The sequence below is a fragment of the Antennarius striatus genome, chromosome 3 (genome assembly GCF_040054535.1).
Source record: "Antennarius striatus isolate MH-2024 chromosome 3, ASM4005453v1, whole genome shotgun sequence".
In the NCBI taxonomy this organism is placed as follows: domain Eukaryota; kingdom Metazoa; phylum Chordata; class Actinopteri; order Lophiiformes; family Antennariidae; genus Antennarius; species Antennarius striatus.
Window position 1 is genome coordinate 11,623,928 of NC_090778.1, and position 26,412 is coordinate 11,650,339.

At 39.3% G+C, this 26,412-nt stretch overlaps 2 protein-coding genes across 2 annotated transcripts in view; both read right to left on the reverse strand.

Annotated features, from left to right (window-relative positions):
• Positions 1–2,211: 2,211 nt before the first annotated feature.
• On the reverse strand, positions 2,212–13,244 carry hspb8 (heat shock protein b8). The gene is made up of 3 exons (XM_068311735.1): positions 12,636–13,244; positions 9,475–9,538; positions 2,212–3,449 (listed from the first exon to the last, which is right to left on the reverse strand). The coding sequence occupies exons 1-3, from the start codon at positions 13,060–13,062 to the stop codon at positions 3,275–3,277; spliced, it is 666 nt and encodes a 221-aa protein (XP_068167836.1). The 5' UTR covers positions 13,063–13,244; the 3' UTR covers positions 2,212–3,274.
• Positions 13,245–18,750: 5,506 nt separating this feature from the next.
• The window catches only part of srrm4 (serine/arginine repetitive matrix 4), a 75,030-nt gene continuing 67,368 nt past the window's right edge, over positions 18,751–26,412 (reverse strand). The window contains exons 9-14 of the mRNA XM_068310119.1: positions 25,751–25,916; positions 22,250–22,572; positions 21,906–22,100; positions 20,931–21,032; positions 20,653–20,808; positions 18,751–19,602 (exon numbers count right to left, since the gene is read on the reverse strand). Of these exons, the coding sequence (XP_068166220.1) occupies positions 19,296–19,602; positions 20,653–20,808; positions 20,931–21,032; positions 21,906–22,100; positions 22,250–22,572; positions 25,751–25,916 (1,249 nt within the window). The 3' untranslated portion in view covers positions 18,751–19,295. The remainder of the gene's footprint in view (positions 19,603–20,652; positions 20,809–20,930; positions 21,033–21,905; positions 22,101–22,249; positions 22,573–25,750; positions 25,917–26,412) is intronic.

Below are 26,412 nucleotides of genomic sequence, written 5' to 3' on the forward strand. Positions count from 1 at the left end.
CTCCTGTGTGTTGTGTGCCCTCAAACTTTATCTCCAGGGAGATATGAGGAGAGGCAAGAAGGACACGGATATACAGCCAGTTGTTTCACAATGAAATACAGGTATGTAACGCAAACTCCAATATATTACGGTAAGCTTAAATATCCACAGTCTGACATCACAGCAACACCCATATGCCCAGAATGCTGCACCGAAGGTCTGTGTTTGACAGTAGCCAACCTATATTGTGCTCAGAAGATTTTGGTAGTGTTACTGAGTTTTGCAAAACACTGGCAAGTTACATGTACATTACTCTGTTATACACATTAAGATCACCCTGTGCCTTTCAGGCTTCCAGCTGAAATTGATGCAGCGAAAATCATATCCAGACTTTCTGTTGATGGTATCCTGACAGTTGAAGCTCCAGTTTCAGAAATCTCTGTTCCTGCATCCATCATCATTCCAATAAAGGTGATCAGATCCTAGAAGTTTATTAAAGGAAAATATATGGTTATTCAGTTGAGACTACTGACAGCTTATAGCACATACAGTGTAGCTGTACATCATGTGGCACCATACAAGATATAAAGCCAAGGAGTTCCTTCTTCTCAGACTCCTTCCAAGGGAATCGAACCAGGTGCCGGCTGTAGTAGATGTTTACTAGACAGAGATCAGTGTTATCAATCTTATTTGTGTCACTCAAAATGTACATTTCTAAAAATGCCAGAGTATTCATCATAATGTTTTCAAGACACTTTCGAATTATTTCCACTGACCCATTTCCATTCCCACAAATCATGGGAGTCATTCAGTCATTCAGATTTCAGTACTGAGAAAGAAATCTATGATCAAAAGAATTCACATCCCTTCCCTGCTGACATTGTCAAAATTTTCTGCAACAATTTAGCTGGAAATGGACAGGACAGGAGAAAAAGTGGAGGAGGAAGTCCCTCCCACAGAGTGAGATAGCAGCAGAGGGCTTGAGGCCCCTTGTGTGCCATCTTTAGAGGATGATGCAGAGGAGTCTCCACTAGAGGTCCAGAGTGATCTGGCCCACCCTGAAAGCATGACAGCTGGGCTCCAAAGGCATGAAGAGAGGAAGGAACAAGAGGAGGAAACCCTTGAAGAGCCAGCTGGAGAGACCCATCCTTCAGCGCTTGCAGATGGCGACGACACAAAGAGTCCTCAGGATTCTTCTAAGCACCAAGTAACTGTGGAAAGCCAGGGAAGCTCAGACACACACAGGCCCAAACTGTGGGGGCACAAACAACCAGATATGGAGGTCCTGCTAGCGGTGGAGTCAGGGGAGACTACTGAGGACATCATCCAACCTGATGAACCAGAATTAGATGAGACTCCACAGATTAACCGAAGACAAGAGCTGGAGGATCCCGACATGAAACATGAACACACTGTGTAGAAACACAAAGTGCTGCATACATGACAAAATAGTCACTGACTGCATAGCCTACCTGGCATCACTTCTAATACGCAGTTTGACTGATGGATTTAAAGCACTGCTGTCTTTGGAGCTTCAATAAAGCAATATCGTGTGAAAATGTCAAATTATGTGTCAGCATTATTTGTTCATTCTATGCATTTTCACTTCCTCAAAATCAGAAGCGAGTAAAGAAAGTCTCCATTTTTCAGCGAAAAGGTTTTGACATCAATCACATACTATATGTTTACACAGCTGTGCATTGGTCCTGTCTGCCTGCCTCACTTGGCCAAGGAGGAGCTGGTAGGCTTCCAAATATGTTGTTGCTATGGCAACACAACTCCACACACATAATCTAACACCAATAAACAAAACAATTTGCTGAGCTGCGCTACACGTAAAGCGCTGCCTTTGTGCAGATAAACTGCAGAGGCTTCCCGCTGTTTCCACAGCTAGAAAACTTTTAAAATTCAAACTGATCATCCGTCTTGATTCCAATACATAGAAAGGATTACATTATTTTGCATCACACAACATGCAGTGAAATTGCCCCAATTTTATTTTTTTTTTAGTTTTGCATACAAAAGCTCTGCCAGTGCTTCCTCCACACGTTTGGCCGACTCTGCAGCACACAGCAGTACCAATCTCACCCAGCGCTAAACCGTCTGCTAATCTGCTGCCCAATTCCCTTTGTTATCCAACAACAACAACAACAGGCTCCCTGGATCCCTGGATCGAGGCTGCAAGTGCACAGTACTCTTTAAAAGACACAGATGTTAAGACGCAGCAGGAGATAGGCTGCAAATCTTTTATTGCATCAATCAATACAAAGAAACCACCAGAAAAGGTCACAAACAAATGTCTTTGGCACACAGGTCAGCTGGTCTGCTCCAACGATCAGGCTGCATCTTTCTGGACGCCCAAATAGAAAATAAAAATCCAAACCTTATTGCACAAACTTGGAACACTTAAAATTAATATTTAAAATGAATTTTGCACATATGAAAGTATATTTACAATAAACCTTTGTAGATTACAGTTCTAATGCACACAATAAATGAAGGAACAACATGTAACCTACTTTTGTTTCTTGTCAGATCAAGTGACATTCATTAACTCCAAAGATAAATTGTGAAAACCCTCAAGTAAATACAGTCATGTCTTTGAAACCAATAAATCACACAGAATGCATTGCATTTAAAGATTGTATTACTGAATGAAGTGCTTGTTAATAGAAATAGATATATTAATTTGACCTTGTGAAGTGTATTACACACAGGTAGTGTATTATCCTGCAGGACACAAAGGATCCCTGTAATCTATAATGTAGCAGTGGCCTAACAGCTTTTGCATTGATTCAGGACGGCCCAAGAGTGGAGTCAGGGTTCAGCGTTACACTTTCTTTACAATAAACTTTATTCATTAGTATTTGAAGATAACTCTCAATCGTTCAGAGGATACTCTAACTCTGTGGATGGAACTAATTCATTTTGTATAATACAAAAAAATTCCTTGATTCTTAAGTTGTGACTTCATTTCCTATTGAGGTCATAAATCACAAGTATTTTCTCTATATGGATACAAAGAGCGTACCATTTCCTGAAAAGATACAACAGATTGTAATTTATATCAAAATAGAGCAGTGTTTATAACAGGTTAAAATAGTTTTTTTCATTGAAACAGTTGCTTAACTCAGACTGTCTTTTGCCGTACGTCGCTTTAATAAGGTTATGTACAGGACTTGGTTCTGCTCTTGAATATTTTATACATATTACTTCCAAGTGTCTGACAACATAAAGCTGAAAGCTGCACATTAACAACAAACATGATCAATTATGTTAGTCAGGAGGTGGATGTCTAGATCACTGGGGACTCTTGGGGTTTGAGGGCCTCCACCTCCACTGTGTCGCCACCCTGGGAGCCCTCATTGCTGAACAAGTAATATGGAGGCGTCTGTCGGGCTTCGATAATGAGGACGCCCTCAGGGGACAAGGATGCGAAAACGGTCAGAGGGTCCACATCGATCGGGATCCTGATGAAACAGAGGAAAAGAAGGGTGAGAAAGCATATGTGAGATTTTTACACAATAGTTTGAGATGTTAAAAATACCAAGGAGTATTTTCCGCCAAGTAAGTTTCTTTGGTGGAAAAGCTGTGAGCTGCAGTGTGTTCAGCATGTTTAACAGCAAGAGTGGGTGGAACACAATAAGGAGAGCAGTGAGGAGAAACAGCTTAGAGAAACAGTTCACTTCCTGCTTGGAGGTCTCGCAAAACTTTGACATGTTATTCCGTAACAGCTGCTCTAAAATATTGTTTTTATTAACACTTGATGCCAATAAACAGCCTGCAGTTGGATGATTTTGGCGCTGCATGCCTGCGAGAGGAAAACAAATAATTGGCTCAGGATTTTGACTGTTATTATCAACACTAAACCTGTCCTCTTCTGCGCTGCACTCCTTCTGTGTCACACCTTCGAGAAGAAGTGAAACCGCAGAGAGTTTCATTAAAAAACCTGCATCTCTGTGACAAAGAGGAGAAGATAACACACAGGAGTGGGGTTTGAAAAACTGATTCCAATTACTAAGAGTGTCTGTCTGCAGTTTAACAACTGCAACTGAAATTTTCTACGAGTGTTTATTTTCCTACTTTATTGCTCAAATATGTCAAATATGGCAACTGGTAATTGTACGTCAGGCATTGCTGTCTTTTCTTTGACATGCCTCAAACTGATATTGTGTTATCCTCCTGAGCAGAGGGAGACAATCAGCTTCTAAAAATGCACCAAGATAATATGCGGATGGGGAATTAGTCAGAGATGCAGGATGTCACATTTACTTCCATAAAACAATTATATTGAAGTTCAAGTTAAAAATAATACACATCCCCTGGAATGAAAAAAAGAAAGAACACAGTCGAGGCAAGCGCTCCAAGAATCCAGACAAACCCGACGGTTCGTCAGACAGTGCGGCCAAATATGGGAATCGTAGGTTTTCTGTGAGAGCAGCCAAGTGTCTCTTGGAATTAATATAAACATCAGGCCGCCTTGTTCAGAGGAGAAGACTGTAGATTCACATTCATTTAATTGGAGGGGGCCTTCCACTAGCTTTCCCATCCACTGAGAAACACAAGTCAAAAGGGATGGAGGCCTCCTCACAGAGGAAGAAACACACACGGGTTAGAAGTCACATCGATATGTGTAGCTAAATATCACATCCACTACACTATTGAGATTCAGGTCCATTTAAATTCTAATAAACTCCAAACCCAGCACAAGTTCACAAAGAAGATAAAGAAGAAACAATTCACTCAGAAACTAAGGAACTCAGAGAAAAAAGCATAAATTAGAATAAATTAGAGTTCCCCCTTCAAATGACTCAAGATAAGATAGGAAGCATCAGTGGGAAAAAAGGCAATTACTAAAAAAATAGAGAAATATTTGACAATGATAGAAAAACAAATCCAATTTAGATAGAGCAAGCTGCAGGGAATAAGGCCCTGAAAATGTCTTCACACCATTCCAAGGCTAAGGGTGGTCGGATTGGACAAGTGTGTGGGTGGAGAGGTAGCATGAAAGATAGAGGAAACCCAGAGGCTTAAAAACAGGAACTAAAACAGATCTCGCTCAGTTTCAATGAATATGTAAAGGACATCACTGCAGCTTATCGGTAGAGTTTAAAGAAAACTATTTTTTACAAGTTTTCCTTCTCAGAAGGATTCTCAGGGTCAAGCAAGTTACTTCTGGGACAATTATGAGGTCATCTCATTATACTTTGGAAAAATATGTGAAAATTTAATTTCCCTTCGGGGATCAGATTAGTGTGTATATACAGTATATATATATATATATATATATATATATATATATATATATATATATATATATATATATATATATATATATATATTATATACACACACACAGAGTATATATATATATATATATATATATATATATATATATACACACACATATATATACTGTATATATATACACACGCAGTATATATATAGATATAGATAGATATAGATAGATAAAAACGTATTGTGACAAAATGCCATGTATTTCTCTTTGACTGTATTTGACTATTCATTTAACATGACTTCATCAGCATCCATGGCTCTAACGTTGCTCCTTCTCACAAAGTGACACCCCTCCTGTGTCTTGGTGTTTGGCGCCCCAGCAGAAACCTTATCTTTCCTGCCCGGGGAGTTTATTTACCTCTGGCGAGTGTCTGTTTTATCACACATTGATTTTGTGCAGCTGCCAAAAACCTGTCCAGGAAGTTTTTCCCTTGCAGAGATACTGAGGCAGAGAGGGTGAAGATGATGTGCAATGATGTTTATGGAGTGTGTGTGGTGTGTAAAACACACTGTAAAACCCATTTGCTCTTTCCCACAACATAAGATAATCCAGTAATAACATCACACACGCTAAATAAACCATGTCCACGCTGCTAGCAAATGTAGCATGAACCTGATTTTATTTTATTTTTTTGCTTATGTGTGGTTCAGATGTGTTTTTCAGGGCAGTGTGGACAGCACAAGTCAGCCAAGTAGGGCAAGGTCAGTTACCGAGAATCACAAGAAACAGTGGGAAAGCTTCAATCAAACACTGCTTTAGTAACTTAATCCTCAAACCAGAAGGCTGACTGGTCATCAAGACAGCAAACACCGCCCTGATGCCTGCATCCCTGTTTTAATCATTTTGATAGGAAATGGATATAGTTATAACATTTACTGTTAACCATCAGAATGCTTGTTGTCAATGTAGACTGAAGATCCATTCACATTGATGACGGATGTGAAATAAATATGAATGAAAAAAACAAACTAAATAAAAACCTGAATTTTGTAACTTTCATGACTAGCTGGAGATTCCTAAAGGACAAACTGCTAACTGTGCGCACTTTCACACACAATCAGATGACTAAATGTGTTGCTAGGTAACAAGGCTTCTGTTTTCAAGTCACTTTTGTCCTCAGGCGAAATCTGAAGCTAAATATTTGGTTAATAACTAACATGTTTTTGCCTTTAACAGAAACACGCTTGGATCCTGTTGCACTCGTTTTTCATGAACATTTTCTGTTAGTGGTTTCTGTAATTATTAACTTTTAGCATTGGCACTTTGTACTTGTATTTAGATAGAACATGAAATATAAACACTGAGGTACTTTATATATTCGTACTTCTGCTCTTATACATCCAGTGAAAATAATTTTTACTGCACCAGTGCAACAATTTTATCTCATTACAGGACGCGGAATTCAAATGTATGTTACGTATCTCAAACGCATGTGTAGATCAAGATAAATACTTCAATTTTAGCATCAATTAAATGAAATATCAATTTATTGCATTTGTGATGGAAGTACATTATAGTAACAATGTTCTAATCAATCACTTAATTTACTCAACCTTTTCTGCAAAAAGAGGAAAAAAATAAATCTTTACTCTACAATCACTTCAGATACCAAAGATCTTTTTCATGACTGAGAGCTTCATCGAGTATTTTATTGATTAACACTAAAAATACTCAATAAATCTATTTCCAGTGAAGTATTTTATTAGTGTGATATTTTCATTTTATAGAGCTTAAAGAAATTAATATGTCCTCAAACAATTCATTATGCAAGTTTTAGGTATCTTGTGTGGCAGACTAACATATTTATACTTTATGGTCTTCATCTTGTCTTAAAGTGTTGCTGGTGACTGATACGTGTGATGGTTTGTGTTTGTCTTTAAATCTGTCATATCAGTAATTCATACATTACCATAAAAATCACTGAAAACTGCATCGCTTCATTTTGAAGATCATTCTCAGCCATGCAGACACGTGTATGTGATGTGTTGGTGCTATCTATTGCATTCATATAACCAGAGGATTTGGGTATTGAGGTCAGTTATTTATATGAAGCCACTCCCCCTTCCACCATCCCCATGGTTTGCTTCTCTGGGAAGCAAAGGCCTGATCTGGGGGCTATATAATTAAAACGATTGTGATGAACGGTGCGGGGCTAGCACAACTGCTTACTAATTAGCCATTAGAAAATTAGCAGAAGTCAAGTGATGCACCAGCAAAATGGTGATTCGCACCAGTGATTAATGCTGATGTTTGAAGTGTCCTACAACAACAACAAAAACAAAAAAACGGCAGAGTTGGTGAGACAGGAAGTGTTTGGATGAGCTTGGATGAGTTACAGTACAGCATAAGTCGACAATATGGAAGACATCTGTGCTGCCTGGTGCGACGCACCAACACTGCACCGCAAACGCCTGCTTCAATATTCTGTTAGTCTTGGAGCTGTTACTACACTGAAACAGCTGTTTAATATAAGTTATATTTTGAATTCACTTAATTTTATTTTGTTAGATGGTTGTACGGAATAACTTTATCTAGATCTAAGTACATATTTTACAAACTGAGTTTACATCAAACTATAATCAAACAACAACCAAAGCAGTTACACAAAGAAAAAGAAAACCTGTGGATATTTAATAATTGACTGGACATGTTTTTAAAACTTTGTTACTAGTATTTATATATTTATTTAAACCTTTGTTTGTCACATCAAGTGAAGTCATTGCAACCAAATTTACGATGAAATATCCAACTATACTTCGAAAAACAAACATGAAGTTTTAAAATCTAGAAAAATAATATTATGATGGCTGTTTACAGAAATGTTACAGCTTGATATGAGTGTAATCCAGTGGTTCTTAACCCGGGTTCGACCGAACCCTAGGGGTTTGGTGAGTCGGTCTCAGGGATTCGGCGGAGACACATCGTGTCGGGTGTTTTTGCCAAACATACACGAATCACTGTGTACGTTTGACACATTGTGTCAATTCGTGATGACACCCCCACCTTAGTCAGGTGATCACGCTACATTGATTAGCCTACCTGTGCTACATGAGATTTTGCGCACTCAGTAGCCGATTTATGCCTGTCATGATGGTACGTCATCTGATTGCTTTCTTAATATTTTAATTCATAGTAACTATTTTGAGCAAAAAAAGAAAGTGGTTGGACGAATAAGTGCAAGGTGAATTTACATGTACTGTATAACGGAACGTGATGGGAGTCAGTGTTCTGCATGATTTGAATGTCAAGTTGAGCAACTCTAGTATCGCAAAAATAAAGGAACACTTCTTTAAGCTGCATGGAAAACAAAAGAAACAGACTTTGCTGTGAAAATGACATCAGAGTAGCACTTGCCAAGGTGAAGCCACGCATGTCTGAACTGGTCTCTCAATAACAACAGCAGAAGTCCCACTGATTTGGAAGTAGGTCATTTCATGTCAGTTCATGCACTGTCTTGGTTTTGTTCTTTGAAAAAGGTGACATTAATGCACAATTTGAGGGCGGCACAGTGGTGCAGTGGGTAGCGCTGTCGCCTCACAACACGGCGGTTCCAGGTTTGAGTCCCACTTCGCTCCGGGTTCTCCGGCTTTCTCCCACCTCCAAAAACACGAGCTTCAGGTTGATCGGCCAATCCCAAATTGCCCGTAGGAGTGAGTGTGTGTGTGCGTGGTTGCCTGTCTTTGTGTGTGGCTCCGTGGCGCGCATGCCCAGAGTGTCCCCCGCCTCATGCCCTATCCCCGTGACCCGCTGCGGCGGATACATTGGCAGAAAATGGATGGATGGATAATGCACAATTCATTAAATACACCAGTAAAACATATACTTATGTCCTAAATTTTTTTTTTTTTCTTTTTACTAAAGAAGGGTTCGGTGAGTGAGCATATGAAACCAGCAGGGTTCGGTACCTCCAACAAGGTTAAGAAACACTGGTGTAATCAGTTGAATTGGCAATTGTTTTCAGGTCACCAACTCTCCTTTTTAGTCATTTTCCACAAGAACTAAACACAATAAATGTGTATTCCCCCACCACCTCTGTATTGATCTCAACACTCCTCTGGGGTCCTGAAACCAGATCTTGGAAACCACCATCTTTAGATTATTCTGTTTATTAGTACCATGTGACTCTGATGATCTTTTAAGATGTTTTCCAATTTGTTTGTTTTGCACACACGTTCAAGAATGCAAGTGATACTCACTGTATCTTCTTTGTGAAATTCTTTGTCACTATTCCTCCTTCTTCCTGCTTCTCTTCATGTTTTCCTGCACAGAAAAGAAAACAGTGAGTCCACAGACCTTAAATTCAGCTAAATTTTATTCATAAAATTGTCATAAATGAGCATGTTATTGCTAGTTCATATATATCGTGACTCTTATACCGTCTCCTTTTAACTATGAGCTGCAGTACGGATGTAAATTAAAAACCTGTTGTGGTAATACTAAGTGAAATCCCCTTTCATTAGCACACACAGTTTCCTGTTGTTATTACCTCAAGAAACCTCTGGGCAGGCTCCACTGAATATGTCATACTCATGACATCCTGGTGATTATATTAACGCCCCTCTAAGAATGATTCTCCTGGCAAATGCACTCAAACATCTTGACGTTTAGTCACGCCTGGAAACCCCCGCCCAATCTTCTTGTCCTTGCTTTGGCTGTTCGGCCAAGCAACAAGCAGCTGCTCTAGGACAGTCAAATAACACCGTCGCCACTGACAGCCCAGCCTATCCCACCCCTCCTGTGTTACCATACACATGACGGTTGGATGACGTCTCCATCTACCGAAAGTACTGGACTCCACCAGAGAACTAAAGTTGGAGTAACGCTCCGGAGAGCTGAGCTAAGATCTCCCATGAAGTCATGAGATTACTATTACACTTGTCATGACTAAACACTGAACCCTTAAGAACCAAGTGTCTCCCCTGAGAAGCTTAATGAATAATGGGACTCAGAAACAAGACGTCCCTCCTGATATAGACGCCCAAACACTCTGCGTAATACTATATGTTCTGAGAAACGATTGCAGTGTAATAGATAATGCACTTAAAAAAAATTTCTGTTTATCAAGGACAGAATGAAACCACGACTGCAGGTATATATTATGAATCACTTTGCCGCTCAATTAAGTTTTGAACACCACAGTCACTCTTCAGCTGCTCTGATGAACAAAAACATGTAATATCAAGCGTTCTGGCTGGTCATGACAGACTAACTCTAGCAGCTGGGCGGTGACCTTAATGGAACGTAAAAGAGCATCTTAAGAGTCACACATTTACTCTACTCATATTTCCTTTTCAGAATAAGTGAAGAGCAAAAACAGATCTGAAAAGAGAATATTAGACTTAAATGTATCTAGAGCCAATAAGCATGATAATTTAGAGAATAAACAATATCTGAGCTCTGTGTTTAGTGATACTGTATTACATCCTTTGTGACACTTACTATCTGGACCATCCTTAATAATAAATAAACAATCAATCAATTAGATCAATGGATGTTTATATCGCTTGAAAGTGACCAGATATAAGAATAAATCAATGGCCAAACAAATCGCTGCTGCATGAATTTCGGTGTTGGATCACATGTGAGTTCAATGTGTTAAAAGAACAACTTCTTTTAAATAAATATTACTGGTTGTGCATCAGTGACACAATTGGATCAGTTTTGTTGAAATATTTCTTCATGGAAGATAAGAAATGTGTTTGTCTTTATACAGTGTGCTAACACTTTAATGACAATTGTAGTGACTTTGCCCAAGAAACACTACATCACATCTGATTTGGTGGTTATTTCAACTGCACAATGTTAAATATTAATTTGTTCATATACTGAACAATTCAAGCAGGCATGTACCACACTCCCCATCACATTTTTAGAACAGGGTTGAGTCACAGGAGCAAGCAGGCCCAACATGGCATTGATTGAATGACCCAACTGGCATACCATCCAAGTGTTTATAGAAGGCTCCGCATTGGGGGGCCTCCTGTCCTCTGTGCCCCTCATCCCTGGGTGTCCCTGGAATTCTTCTATCTCTTGAAGCTCACATGAGGAAACAACTTCCATGTTTCTCTGATAATCAGCAAACAAGCTAAAAGTTGACACCAGCAGAAACCAAATCTACACGAGGGCCACTGGGTAAAAGTACGATCCTATTTCCAGAACATTCTCTTGTCTTATTGTAAACAGAGACTGTTGTCACAGGCCTTGCTTCCTTTAAATCTAAATTGAGCTCATGCATGACTGAGGGAGTGATTCTCTAGGAATCTGAAACAGGTGTCCATGCTTGAGGATCTGTCTGCCAATAAGCAAGTCCCAGAACTCAAAATGTGTCCAGCTTTCAAATCAAGATTCATTATGGTTGAGACCAAATCTCACCACAGAGACTGCTGCTTGACATCTGCTGCAAAAGTGAAAAGTGCTGAAATTTGGTCAAGTTACACAAGAAGAAATTGCTGTTTGTGATTTTTTAAATTTAATTTTTAGTTAAATTTTTAATCAAAATAATTTTTTTTAAAAATTGTTCTTTTTCGAACATTTTCATGGGTTTTTAATGTACTTTTACTTATTTATATCTCTGTATATTGAAATAAAAGACAGTGAAAGGTGGGATATTTCAGATAAAATGATGTCAGGAGTCAAACGTTTCATCAGTGGAATCCCAGACTGTCCAAACATGGCTAATACAAGAAACAAACCAAAAAAACCCAATAAGGATGAAAAAATTCATTTGATTAGATCTCTGTTGAATAAAATAAAGTGGACTTATAGGAAATGTTTGTAAACTTCATCCTGGTCTTCTACCACAACCTAGATGTCGTCATTTAACTACTGTTCTTCATTGTTTTTATTCTATAATTGCTCTGTTATCTAGTGTTATAAAACAATATTAATTACTAATTAATATTTAAAGAAATTATCTACAAAACCATAGATCAATAGCTATCAGACAAAATAATTTAATTCGATTTTTGTTGGGTTTTTTTCTTTTCATCTAAAAAAAAAAATCACAATACAGTATAGATATTCTGCCATAAACATCACAGAATGAAATTTCAAAAATCCCATCAAGTTCTGATGACGGTTCTGACAGCATGACCTGACCATCAGCTGTGATTTTTCATAAGCCATCCATGTTTATTTTTTAATTAAAAATCGTACTTTTAATTAAAAAAAAGAAAAGAAAAAGTAATTTAAAAATAAAAAAAAAAGTAAAAGTAATCACAAATTTCCCCACGGTGGGTTATCTTATCTTAAATAAACATATAATATATTTATGAGTAATATGTCATGTCCCCCCCCCCCACGTTTTCCCAGTGAAGGCCTGGAGGTTGTTCAGAGCGGGGCCACGAACACAACTCACCTGACACTTCTACAAATCCATCTCTCGTTTTGACGTTTAATTCTTCTGGTTTGAAGCTGTGGACGTTCACGCAGACTTTCCAGGGCTCGCCCCCGGTGGTCGTGGGTGAGCTCCGGGGGGAAGACTCTCCGTACCTGCTGGTGTACAGCGTGGGGCCTCCCGAAGACTGGCGCGACGGGAAACCTGTACGTAAACTGCTGCCGAAGGGCGACGAGCTGAGGCGTGTGCTGAGCCGACCCGGCCGAGCCCAACCCGGCCAATCCATCGCCAGGTCATCGGGAAAGTGTGGCATCCCAAAGTCATCGTCCATAAACCGAGAGCCGAGCTGATCCCTGAATGGAGACTGATCTCTGAAAGGTGACTCTCCAAACGGGTCCCTGGGAAATCTCTGCCGGCTCCCCATCGTGTAGAAGTCTCCCTCTGCCATGGGTTCAACTCCAGCTGCTGTTCTAATAAACAATTTGAGCCAAACAACTTGGAACAGAAACTTTTATCTTAGGGGGGGGGGGGTACCTACTTATGTCTATGTCTGGTACACCTTTATGATAAGACGCATCACCATTACGCATTCAGTCCGCTAATCCAACCGTGACCTGCGCGTCGGCTGCCCTTCCTAAAGCCTCTAATTCCTCCTGGCTGTGGGTTTTATACTGGAAGGCGATTTCCCAGACGGTGAGTCTGCACACAGCAAATGTCGGGAATTTACTGGGAGGACCTAGAAAGATCCCACACTGCAAAAAGAGTCATGTGAGGACTTTAGATGCCATCTTAAAATGTTGAAAGGTTTGAAAAGTGGATAAATACATCGCCTGATCTTTCCAAGTTATGTATTTATGATCTTTATTACCGTAATAAACAAACTTAAAGAGTCATTTGAAGATTAAACGACTTTCTATTGTGTGTATTTTTTGCAGAGCAGGCGCAACAGCTGACCGAAGACCAGCCTCCCTCTGACCAAATGAAGTTACTGTCCCCATGTCAGTCAAACAGAGTTTGAAGCTAACTCTACTTGGTGACTCATTGACTTTTTAATAGAAAATAACACAGAGCTTCTGGTCAAACACTGATGTCACTGTATGGATAAAATAAAACAACGAACAAGTCGACTCTCTGAATTGGATCCATGTTTACTGGGGTTATAGTAAGAGTGTTTTCATCTGTGTTTAGCAAATAAATCAAGAATGCAGTGGTGTTTTATTCAGAGAATGATTTTTTTTATACAGCTGTTGTAAACAGGCAGTCAAGGGGAAAGTGGATTTCATGTGTTATTTCACGATACAGTTCAATCTCCAGGAGACACGAGTGACAATGTTGACTTCATACTGACACATGATTAAAAGAGATGGCATAAACAGGGAGAGTATGCACAATTTAACACAGGAACACTTGAGCACAATGGCTGTATGAATGTGATATTGAGAGAGTTTAAAATCACAGAATAACTTGTGGACAAAGACAAGCAGAGTCCGTTGAATTGCCTGACAGGCATGATGTCTTTTCTTTTCCACTGTGTCATATCAATACAAAACACCTGAACACCCAACAAGGCCAAATTACATTCTAAAAGTCAAATAGTCACACTGTTTGCATTATTTGTACAGTGCAGATGCAAATTTGTACCACAGTAATTACATATTCAAAATTATTTTTCACAACAACTTATGAAAACTTTACATTGTTAGACGGGGAGAAGGCCATTCATCTGGCCTCCCATCTTAAAAATGTATCTACATGACCGCACAAATCTTGCACTGGCTCATAACAACAGTGAGTGACATAAGTCATCACATATGAGTTTATGAAGGTCTAGTATGTCCAATCCTCCAGAGCAATGGAGAGTCTGGAAAAGAGGTGAAGAAGCGTGTACAGGCAGGATGGAACGGATGGAGGAAAGTGTCAGGTGTGATGTGTGATAGAAGAGTTTCAGCTAAAATGAAAGGAAAGGTGTACAAAACTGTGGTGAGGCCAGGGATGTTGTTTGGTCTAGAGACAATGCCACTGAGGAAAAGACAGGAGACAGAGCTGGAGGTAGCAGAGATGAAGATGCTGAGGTTCTCTCTCGGAGTAACCAGGAAGGATAGGATCAGGAATGAGTACATCAGAGGGACAGCACATGTTAGAGGTTTTGGAGATAAAGTCAGAGAGGCCAGACTGAGATGGTTTGGACATGTCCAGAGGAGAGATAGTGAATATATTGGTAGAAGGATGCTGAGTTTTGAACTGCCAGGCAGGAGTCCTACATGAAGACCAAAGAGGAGGTTTATGGATGTAATGAGGGAGGACATGAAGGTAGTTGGTGTGAGAGAAGAGGATGCAAAGGACAGGGTTAGATGGAGGCAATTGATTCGCTGTGGCAACCCCTGAAGGGAAAAGCCAAAAGAAAAAGAAGAGTGTGTCCAATCCTCCCTCTTCTTGCTTCATAGTTTCTCCATTCGTCTTGTTTAGTTGACATTCAGGGACATAAACTGAGTATTGGGTGCAGAACAGTCCATCAAAGACAGATTAGTTAAGCAGACAAGTTGATAGTGTTAAATGCCACTTTCTCAACGCTGCAGAGAGACAAGTTCAAATGTTTTTTATAGACTACAACTGTAAAGTTCAAACAACCTTGAAAATGGGATAATTTTAATGGGTTGATGCATCAGAAAATATGCTAAATTACCTTCTTGTCATGTTGATAATCAGCAGATGAAATTTGGAGTGGCAGAAAAGTTTGTTAGAATAGTACATAATATAATGTTTGAGGACAGCATAACAGATGAGGAGTGCTGCAGGTGTGACAAAGGAGTTCAAGGTGGAGGTGGGACTGATCAGGGATCAGCTCTGAGTCCCTTCTGTTAGCAGTGGTGATGAATAGGATCACAGATGAAGTTAGACTGTAATCCCCATGGACCGTGACGTTCGCAGATGACATTGTGGTGTGCAGTGAAAGCAGACAGCAGGTGGGAGAACATTTAGGAAGGTGGTTGCTTGCATTGGAGAGGAGAGTACATAGATTAACCAAAGGAAAGCAGAATATTTGTGCATAAATGAGAGGAGTAAAGAAGGAAGAAGAAGATCCACTTTATTAATCCCTTGATGGGGAAATTACAAAGACTTTACATATCTTTTTGTGTTAGATAGAGGGATTTTTTTGTACAGGCCCCTAAAACACAATCACAACACACACAAGGGGCCTGCGAGCATGCAGTTAGTAACACAAACAGTACATTGGGACGGTTCCCCTTCGTGTGGCACCCCAATTGAGCAGCTTGTAAGGGGATGGCACCTTGCTCAAAGCCGCCTCGGCAGTAGCCAGGAGGCGAGCTGACACCTCCCACAGTCAGCTCACATGTCGTGATGTCTGGCGGAATTGAGATTTGAACCGCCAATGTCTGGGTGATGTCTGGTCATAAGACGTTTGCTCTACCGCTGAGCCACTGCCTCCCCAGAGTGAAGTTATAGGAAGAAGAGTGAAGTTATAGAAAGAAGAGTGAGGTTATAAGAAGGAGAGTGAAGTTATAGGGAGAAAGAAAGGGCGAAGGTGGAAAACTTTAAATAATTGGGATCAACAGTCCAGAGCAACAGTGTATGTGGTAAGGAGGTGAATAAACAAATCCAAGCAGGCTTTTACTGGCGGAGGAAAGTTTCAGGTGTCTGATGGGACAGAAAAGTCTCTGCTAGAATTATGTGCAAAGTTTAGAAGACAATGGTGAGGCCAGCCATAATCGATGAATTAGAGACTGTATCACTGAAGAGAAGATAGGAAGTCGAGCTGCAGGTAGAGGAGTGACCAGGTTTGGTAGGATCAGAAATGAGTTCATCAGAGGAACAGCCAAGGTGAGATGTTTTGGATATAAAGAGAGAGCAGACTTCGACTGGATGAGTCTGGAGGAGAGATGATGAGTATATTGGCAAAAGAGTGTTGAGAATGGAGCTGTCAGGGAAGAGGAAGACCACAAAGAAGGTTGGATGGATGTAGTGAGGGAAGACATGAGGACAGTTGGTGTTAGAGAAGAGGATGCAGAAGATAGGCTGACATGGGAAAGGACCTGCTGTGGCGACCCCATCAACAGGGCAAACGAAGAAGAATGAGAGGTTACTATCTTAGTTTGTACAGTATGAAGACTGGAATCAACTTAATGAAGCGATGTTGTGTCTGTTAAAAGGTTTTAAAGTCTTCTGTCAGCAACCTAAATGAAATGCTGTATCTGCTCAATTCACTTACACTGCAGTTTCCTCTAACCCTCCCATCACTGCCCACTTTTCATAGATTCACTAGCTTCATCACTCCATCAGCTATGTTATCAATTATATGTTAGCAAAGGGATGGTTAGAAGATTCTGTTCATTAACCATCTTTTTCCTCATATCCAGTCTGTAAGATATTATACCTATTATACAGGCCTAGAGTTGGTATAAATATTCTCATCAAATTAGCAAGAAAACTGAAACATTTCCTAAACTGTTAAAACTAAAACTTAAAATAAAGCATTTTTAACATCCAATTTTTGCTCCTCTATTTTTTTTTTTTTTAAAAAAAGGCTGTTTCTACTTCAGTGTTTATGAGTCAGCAAGGTGGCAAAACCCAAGACAAATTTATGACAAACCAATAATAGATTACGGCCGTGTCAAAATAAGGACTAACAGATAGTTGCATAGAAATATTGATCACCACTGATAAGGACAGCAGACCAATAAATATTAAATACGGACTACAGTGAGCCCTCGTCTCCTCGCGGTTAATGCGTTCCAGGAACCACACGCGATTAACGAATTCCGCGAGTGAGCAACAAACTATTTATCTTATTATTTACAGTACTTTATACATTTATGACCCTCCCCATATTGATATCAAACCACTTTCTATCTGTATTACCTTTTCCCACAGTCTTATTGACAGCACTTTTGTGTCTCACGTAAGTCTGAGACTCACGGAAAATAGCGCACTTCCGGATGCCGTCAGCCAATACAATATGCGTACCGTATCAGGTGATTGCCTACAAAAAATCCGTGATGAGGTGAAGTCAAGAGCTTTGATGCATGAATGTGCGAGATCGCACTGTAGATAGAACGGGTTCTACGTAACCTTAAATTAAATATAAAAAACAAAACAGATATTAATGTTTGATTCTAGTGTTATAACAGGAAAACAGGTAAATTTAGAATCATTGCTCTTCATAAGTTACGATGAATGTTGAACTTGTTGCAGCTAAATGAATGCAACTTTTCATCCTTTCATCTTTTTAAATCAATCAAGTAAAAAATCTTAGAGTCTGATATACAGCATGTCAGTACAGGCAACTGAAAATGACCATGTTTGCACTGAAGTAGGTAAAATCTATGTCTCTTTTTTAAGTATAACATATTTTACTTGCCACCGGTTGTTGTGGAAAATACGTCCTGAACTTTGTAGATTTTGTCTTGACCATCCCAGCACCATATTTCAACTGCTCTCTGTTGTATTATATGGACTGACATTTCAATTGTTTTCCACCTGATCAGAGGACAAATTAATTTGACATTTGAGCTGACAGGCAGTTTGCTTGCTGTCAGGTCAACTTCACTGATTTGTTCTTCTAAGGAAACATGGCTGTTCTCTTGTGAAGGGCTGAGATCAAAGCAAACAATCCTTTTCCTTTCTCCTGACAAACATCTTTCTGATGCCAGTTGTAAATACTCAAATCAAACTTCACCATCAAGCGGTCGGATCATCATCAATATTTCAATTTGCTACACAGTAACGAAAACATACAGACTTGCAAGGGGCAACAAGCACCAGGAGGCATTTTTTGTACAATCAATCATAAATACTTTTTACTATTGAAAATTATTTGAGTAAAATTTGAAATGCACAGGCTCAAAAATAAGGAAAAACGTAATTCAGAACAGCAATTTTTTTGTACAAATATTATTTCTTTTTTTTCATGGGCAATTTCTATTGTAAATATGTACAAGATGAACCATTGTGGGTGAAATATTAGTAGAAGCCATGAAACGTCTGTGTGACAGTTTTGCCTGTGAGGACTTGTCAACATATCTGTTCAACACAGTGGATTGTGGGATCATTCGAATGTTATTAGGAGAAATTCACCTCACCAGGGGAATCAATGGTGTTACTTGAGGGCAATGGGGGAACTTGATAGACCCTAGAGGACATTCCAGAAGATAGTCATCAATAATAAACTCACCAAGGACATGAGATGGTGGAAGAGCTGGGTGTCGTAAATTGTACATCTGTTGTTCGGATTGGCCTGACGGGTATAAAGGTGGTAGGAATCTTATAGACGTCAGACACTCTTCCATTGTTCTTTCCATGCTGGATTTATTAAAGAGATCTGAGTCATCACACTGGGTCTGTAATTCTACAGAGAATTAGCAACTGTCAACAATGAACAAGGAAGAATTTCCCTGACACCATCTCAGGCTCTTTGGAGTTCTGTTGCAAGAGGATGAAGTGCAAGAAAACAAAACAAAAATACATTCAGTCTCCAGGGTCTCTGTGCTGAGTGAATAAAACGGTATCAATGAAAGACACCGTCAGATGCCCCGCTGGGACGCTTGCTGTCAAGCGATAAAGCAGAGCACGGAGACGTACACAGTCGATTGCCCCAACATCCTCTTATCCACCCTCTTTTGGAAACACAACGGGCGCCTTGGTCATTAAATGTCTCTATGAATCCTAATGCCTGATTCTGTTGCGTTTGTTCAACAAACTGTGACTCCTACTGCGAATGTGGCTCCCACAAATGGAGTTCCAGGATGAGCTCCGGCTATAGCTCCTGTAGGTAGAATAACTATGACTCCTGCTCCGGCTCCGACTCCGGCTCCGAGTCCAAGTCCGACTCCGACTTCGGCTCCGGCTGACGCAGTTGATCGGGCTGTGGCTGCGGCTGCGGGTGAAAAGGCTGCTCCAGGATGACACGCTGGTGGACCGACAGCTAGAGGACGGACTGGGTCGGAAGTAGGGGATCGGTCGCTTCCTGGCACTGTGGAAAGTCCAAAAGACAAGAGGAGTATTACTTCAGTGTTATTACAGTGGAGTGAAAAGTATCATGAAGAAATTTAGAGACGTTGTACAGAAATAGCCTGGCAGAGGTAGGAAGCAAAGATTTCAAAGACTCTGAGAAGAAAATTAGTGAGAAATGTGTCTAAAGAACCCAGGACATCTACCAAAACACTGAGTTAATGAGTTAGTCAGGAATTGTGGCGTCAAACAAGTCAGCCACTGGAGTCCTGCAGTGAAATGGACTGCGAGCATGCAGGCCAAGAACGATCCACTTCTACTCCACTCCACTTCAAACTGAAGTTTGCTCAGCAGTCTGGAGAAAGATTATGCTTACTAGAGTTATGCCCTTTGGTCAAATAAGATCAAACCAAAATTCTTAAGCTATTTATAGACACTCTTTCTTTCTCCAGAACCTTCTTGTTGCGAAGCCACAGTGTCCCTTTAATATAGGATTAAATAAGTATTGTAATTAAATAGACTAAATAAATGACTGTTTCGGCCCAGTTGAGGGTCAAAACGATATGCTTGGAGAGGAGAGGGGACCTTTATGATGATTTGTGACCATTTAATTTTTACTCATTTGGTACCCAACTATGAAATTGCTGATGGGACACAGTTACAACAATCCAGATGAGTGGAGCAATAATTACATAACGTCTGCTGCAAAATCTATAACTATTATTTATGACTGTATATCACTTGTTAAACAGATGTATGGAATACCAAATAAAATTGGCACTGACCATGTGGCAAAAAACACTCGGCTTGTTTTTCATTTTTCCATGTTATACTATCAGTGTTCACCATCTGATTCTAAAGCACCTGTGCTGCTTAGAGGTGACGCTCGTCTCATTCTCAGGGATGCTTTCTATGGTATCCAGCTCACCAACATGCATTACATTTTTGCTGCCTTTAGGCATGTGTGTGTTTGTGTGTGTGTGTGTGTGTGTGTGTGTGTGTGTGTGTGTGTGTACACACAACTTATAACTTTATGAATACTTTATAAATAATCCAGCTGGGAAACCTCCACCTTGTGATTCGGCGTGCCTCAAGATGACTTGGGGAGTCTTTCCTTCGTTTCTTCATAGGAGAGAAGGATTTGCGTCTTCGTCTCTTCCCACTAACTTTATGTGCTCGCTTCACATCCCTCTTTCTGGAGTTAAGTGTTCTCTTTCCGTGTCGTGATCTTGGAAACACACATAACAGTGTGGAAATTCACCAAAATTCACTAACAAAATAAATTTATATATTCCTTCTTGTAGAGAACTAATGAGGAGATATTATCTGCTTAAACTTTTTTTAGTTCACCTGTCAGCACTGTATCTGGAGTAGCTTCCTCTTGAGCTCAGGCTGGCTATGCTGCCTCGTCGCCTCATATCAACCGAAATACTCGGTGAGCGAGAGCGTGAGCTGTAACGACAAAAATGACAATTATTTCTTGTAATCCACTGAGGCAGCTGCAGCTGTGAGATGTTGCACAAATTCTTATGCTTATTTCCGTCTCCTTTCTCCTACAATTATATTACACTTGTATGATAACACAACATGCATCTTTTAAAACTCTAATGTTATGTTTAATTGACATTTTCTTGCTTTTTCCCACCAATCAGCATTTTATAGGTGGAGCCGTGTTTGAGTGCATTAGAAGACATCACAGTTTGGAAGCAGTACTATAACTACAAACCACACTATCGAACAGATTCAGTTTCACATTAATTTATACTGCTGGTGAATCATAGTTCTTTATTTTGTATTTGCCAATCAGCAGGTTAAGCTAAGTAAAGAATCACCAAAGTTTTTTTGAGACATTGAGTCATGGGACATGGAATCTTTACAAACTCTAATGACAATCCATCTAGAAGTCAGCATGCCACTGTAAACCATCAGTATCAATCTCAGTTTAGATTATTCCTCCAGGTGCCATGAAAATGTCCCACGTTTCATGGACATCCAGCTATGAAGATATTTCAGCTTTGACAGCAGTGTCAGATTGACCAAAGAACGTTGCCAACCTGAGAACCACACTGTGAGCCTGGCTGAACATCTATTTCCGTTGGCGTCTATTGTGTCGTGTTCTTTCCAGCGCAGAGGAAAAGCGATTGAGAACCAGTCTGGGACTGTATGCACCCTAACCTGGAGGCCACTGAGATGTCTCAGACTTCCACTTTTTTACAAGCAAACTGGAATACAAGTGACTGGAGATTTTTCTTAACTTGGGGTTAAGTGAATGCTTTTGATAACCCCCCCCCCACACACACACACACACAAAACCAGTTAACTTACCTGCAAGATGACAGCGACAGGCTTCGAGAATAGCGTCCAGAGTACCTGGATGTCTCTGAGGATCTGCTCCTGCTCCTGCTGCTCGAGGACTGGGCTTTCAGGTGTCTCCGGGTTGACCTGCTCATCCTCTGTGAACAGCTCGAAGTCTTTGGCGACCTCATGACCTCTACATGACATCCCAAGGTCATGTGCTCTCTACAAAAGAAATTCATTAAGAATGTTCAGTGCTTTGAGTCATAATGCCAAAACATAAAGTAAACATTGCAGGCCTACTCTGTGCTGTTTTTGAAGCATGCACTTGAAGCACAGGTGAATAAATCAAATTACTGTTTTTAACACATTACCTCTTTCCGTTTCCACTGAAAACGTTTGCTGATGAGGTTTCCTCCCCATAAAGTTTGCACAGGGAAGTGTAGCTGGTCACAGAGTTTCCTGAGTCAGAGCCGTTAGCTCCATCACTGAACTGCAATTCTTCTAGTGAGGCCTGATGCTTACAGGTGTTCCTGTTGTTGTCAGTAACACTTGCTTGAGAAACACCGGTTTTGCTCGATGGAGGTGAAGATGTGTCATTTCCAGAATCATAATCATGTGGAACTTCTGTCTGGCTTGAGAAATGCGGAGGCCCTTTTCCAGGTAAGAGCTTCTTCCTGGTTTTTGATGACAATATCTGCAAACAGACAAGTAGGCTGCAACTTAAAACCAATTGCAAGTTGATAAATGCAATCTGCTCTCAGCTCTGATGCACTGTCAATACTATAAATACAAAGGCATATATTCCCATGAAAACTCAAAAAAAGATATATATTTTTTCTCTGGGTAGAAAACTTTGAAAGATAAAGACATCATGCAAATTTGAAGCATGCGATTAACCTGAAAGTACCTTCTGAGCTCAACTTAAATGGAAATAAATCAACAATAAACAGATTTCAATAAAGTCTAAACTAAAACAATTACATGAAAGTAACAACAAAAGAGCAGAGAAGAAAGAAAACCTACAAGAGAGGAAATTTACTGGCTCTAACTTGAGTGAGAAGAAAAGGAGTAAACAATAGCCCCATTGAAAAGCCTCATTTAAGAACATTGAATATTTGTCACAAAATGGGTATTATGTAGAAATGAAAAGGATTGCAGACAAAGAGAGATCCCATCAGTCTAACTAAGAAAGCCCTCAGAATGGGAGAGATGACTGTGCTCTTTCTCCTGTAAGTAGTAAATAATCAACCTGCACCGACCTACAAGTACACCCCTATATCTGCGGATAGCATCGACTTACCAATCAAGATTTCCTCCTTAAGTAGGTAAGGTGTAAGAAAAAGGGAAGAGCGGGCAACATAAGTGCATCATTAGAGTCGTAAATTGCAAGAAAAAGACAATAACCCTCTCTTCAAACCCAGTGCCGGTTACTCTTAAATTGGCATTTTCCTTTTCTATCCTGAACGCTGCATTGAGTTTTGCATTGAGTAAAAAATCCAAGAATCTTTTTTTCAAAAAAAGAGGGAAAAATATACTTTCAAAGGATCAGAAAATTATGATCCCTCTCTATTGATTTCTAGACACTCTTGTCAGATCTGTCCTCCAGAACGTTTCCCAGAATCGGAAGGAGCCATGCACACGCACACACACACACACACACACACACACACACACACACACACACACACACACACACACACACACACACACACACACAGACACACACACACACACACACACACACACACACACACACACACACACACACACACACACACACACACACACACACCAACAATAAAACAAAAGAAAAAACCTGAGGGAACTCGCTATCCTTTTTATTTAACATTTCAGATGTTGGTATATGTTTAAGCTCTTGTATTTTTTTAAATGTATTTTTGTTACCACAGAATATAGTCACCATTAATACTTATTAATATTAATAATAATATCAGTTACTCTTGACTTTGAAGGTTTTTCTGTCCAGCCATACCTACCTCCTCCTATATGGATTGTGTTATTGAAAATATCAGACACAGATCATTCTGTATCACTTCTAAAGCTGTGCCTTTTTCTTCAACAAAACCGATAACACTAGGGAATTAATACGACTGTTAGCTACCAAAGTGTAGCCACGTTAACCAACTGTATAGTCTCTATGTAAAACTTCAGGTGTCAGTAATGATTCAATATATATATATTAATTTATTGAATTTCAATTGAAACCCTGTGGTGTATAATTAAAAAGATGTTTGTGTAATTAGCATAATTTAATGATTGCTGGAGAGAAATTAAATACATATTTCATGCTCCAATAAGCATTGAGACAAAGCGTTAAGGATGTATTTATGTGGGTCTTTAGGGAAACGATAAAAATGGAAAATCATCATTGACAAATTTAAATTTGAAAAAAGAAGAACTCCTGCCAAGTTTCTTGTTAAAACTTGACAACCAAAGATTGATGTCATTTTTATTTGGTTTTCATTTCATCTCCATATCAGATCTGAACAAGTGAAACTGTATGCTCAAAGGGACATGAAACAGAGCAACAAGCAGTCTGTGAAGCAGTTAAGTGAGACAGAATTATTTTGCATTCTTCCAAACTAACCACACTATTAAAAAAACAACTCTTAAATGCAAAGCTGGGCAGGGGTCTCTAAATCCATCTTACTTTCTTCTCCATGCAGGTCCAAAAAAGGCTCAAACTGGAGTGAAACTGCTGATAATTCCATCATCACTTAAAGTGAACGCTGTACGGTCTAATGTTCTACAGCCTCAGCCCAATCCCCTTTCTTTTAGGCTTGAATTAAATGAGCGCAGTGTCAGTGTTACGTGTCAGAACAAACAAGTACCTTGAAGAGAGGTCTGCTGCATGCTTGATAATAATAATAATAATCGTAATAATAATAATAATAACAATAACAACAACAATAACAATAACAATAATCGTACTAATAATAATCGTAATAATAATAATCGTAATAATAATAATAATAATAATAATAATAATAATAATAATAATAATAATAATAATAATAATAATAATAATAATAATAATAATAATAATAATAATAATAACAATAATATTATAAACCTTTTGTCCACCTTTAGTCAAATGCAGAAGGGTAACAGCGTAAATTTAAAATATGTCCACGTTGAAGAAAGGGTGCTTAAAGTCCAGCCAGTGAACTATGAAGTACACTGCAGATAAACTGGTGGGACTTAAACTGCTACTTTGGTTTGTTTTGTGTTTTTTATTATCTTTCATAACAAAAGAATCACTAATATATTGTTAGTGAATATTTATTACCATTACTACCAAAGAAAATATTCATCTTGTCATTGTATTTTAAATAATGTGTAGAGAAAAATAGCTTTTGATAATAAAATATTTGTAATTGTTATTTCTTGTGATGTACATTATTTCAGTGCTATTATTACTACTGTGGGGAGTTCTCTCCAACAAGTACTTGCTAGTGTTTGTTAAAACAGAAGAAGAACAAGAAATTATTGCAAAATAAAAGATTATTAGAAGGAGCTCAGGGTAAGGCCATGCACTGTTTCCATTTTATTATTCTGCTTATCCATCAGGAGGTATCTACAAGGGAAAGATAATTCAAGCGGGGGAAACATCATTTGATGTTTTATTGCGACTGAAAATCAAATTCTACTGTTGTTTTCTCCCCGTATCAATGGCAAGAATTAAAAGCACCAGCACATGGGATTCAAACCTAAATACTAGGATGAATAAGATCATGGGGAATAATGTTCCACACTAGACAGACATTAAACTAAGTTGTTTTACATCGCCAAAGTTGGGAAATCAAGCTGAACAAGCGGTGGCACCAGTGAGAGTGCTCCAGTGTACTTACGGTGGCAGTTGAGAGGATGGAGCGATATTTTGGAGCCGTTTTACACACTGATTTGGTTTCAGGTCTCCACTTCATGTCCGTGTTGTCAAGCACTCTATTGGTTTCCTCGACAACAGCTCCAAGACCCCCTAATGCCTGATGCACCACCGATTTTTGCAGATGATGTCTGTGGGAATACGCAATAATTAGTTTTCAGTTTACTGCCAGTCATAGGAATACCAGTTTTTGGGAATGTGAATTGTAATATTGTAATCGATTTTCATCATGGTCTCAAGAAAGATGTCTATGATGTATGGATAAAAATTGTGTATGGATAAAAAAAGTGACATTCGCCACTTGTATAAGTGAAATTCTGAATTTACTGATCTGGAATGTTTAGAAAATAACAATACAGAATTTCAACTAAGACCAAATTGTAGTTGAAATTGTGCTGATTCACTTTATTGTCTCCTATAACATTGAGCTTCAAACACGTTGAGACACTGAAATCAGTCCTAATGACACAGCGATTCATGAAAGTATTTCTTAATACATTCTCTGATGTACTATCATGTCCTCGTTAGTATTTTGGACAGTATCTCTGGCTGTCAGAGAAAGATTTGGCAGAAGTTTTACGTCGGATGCCCTCACTGACATAACCCTCTGTATTTATCCGGACTTGG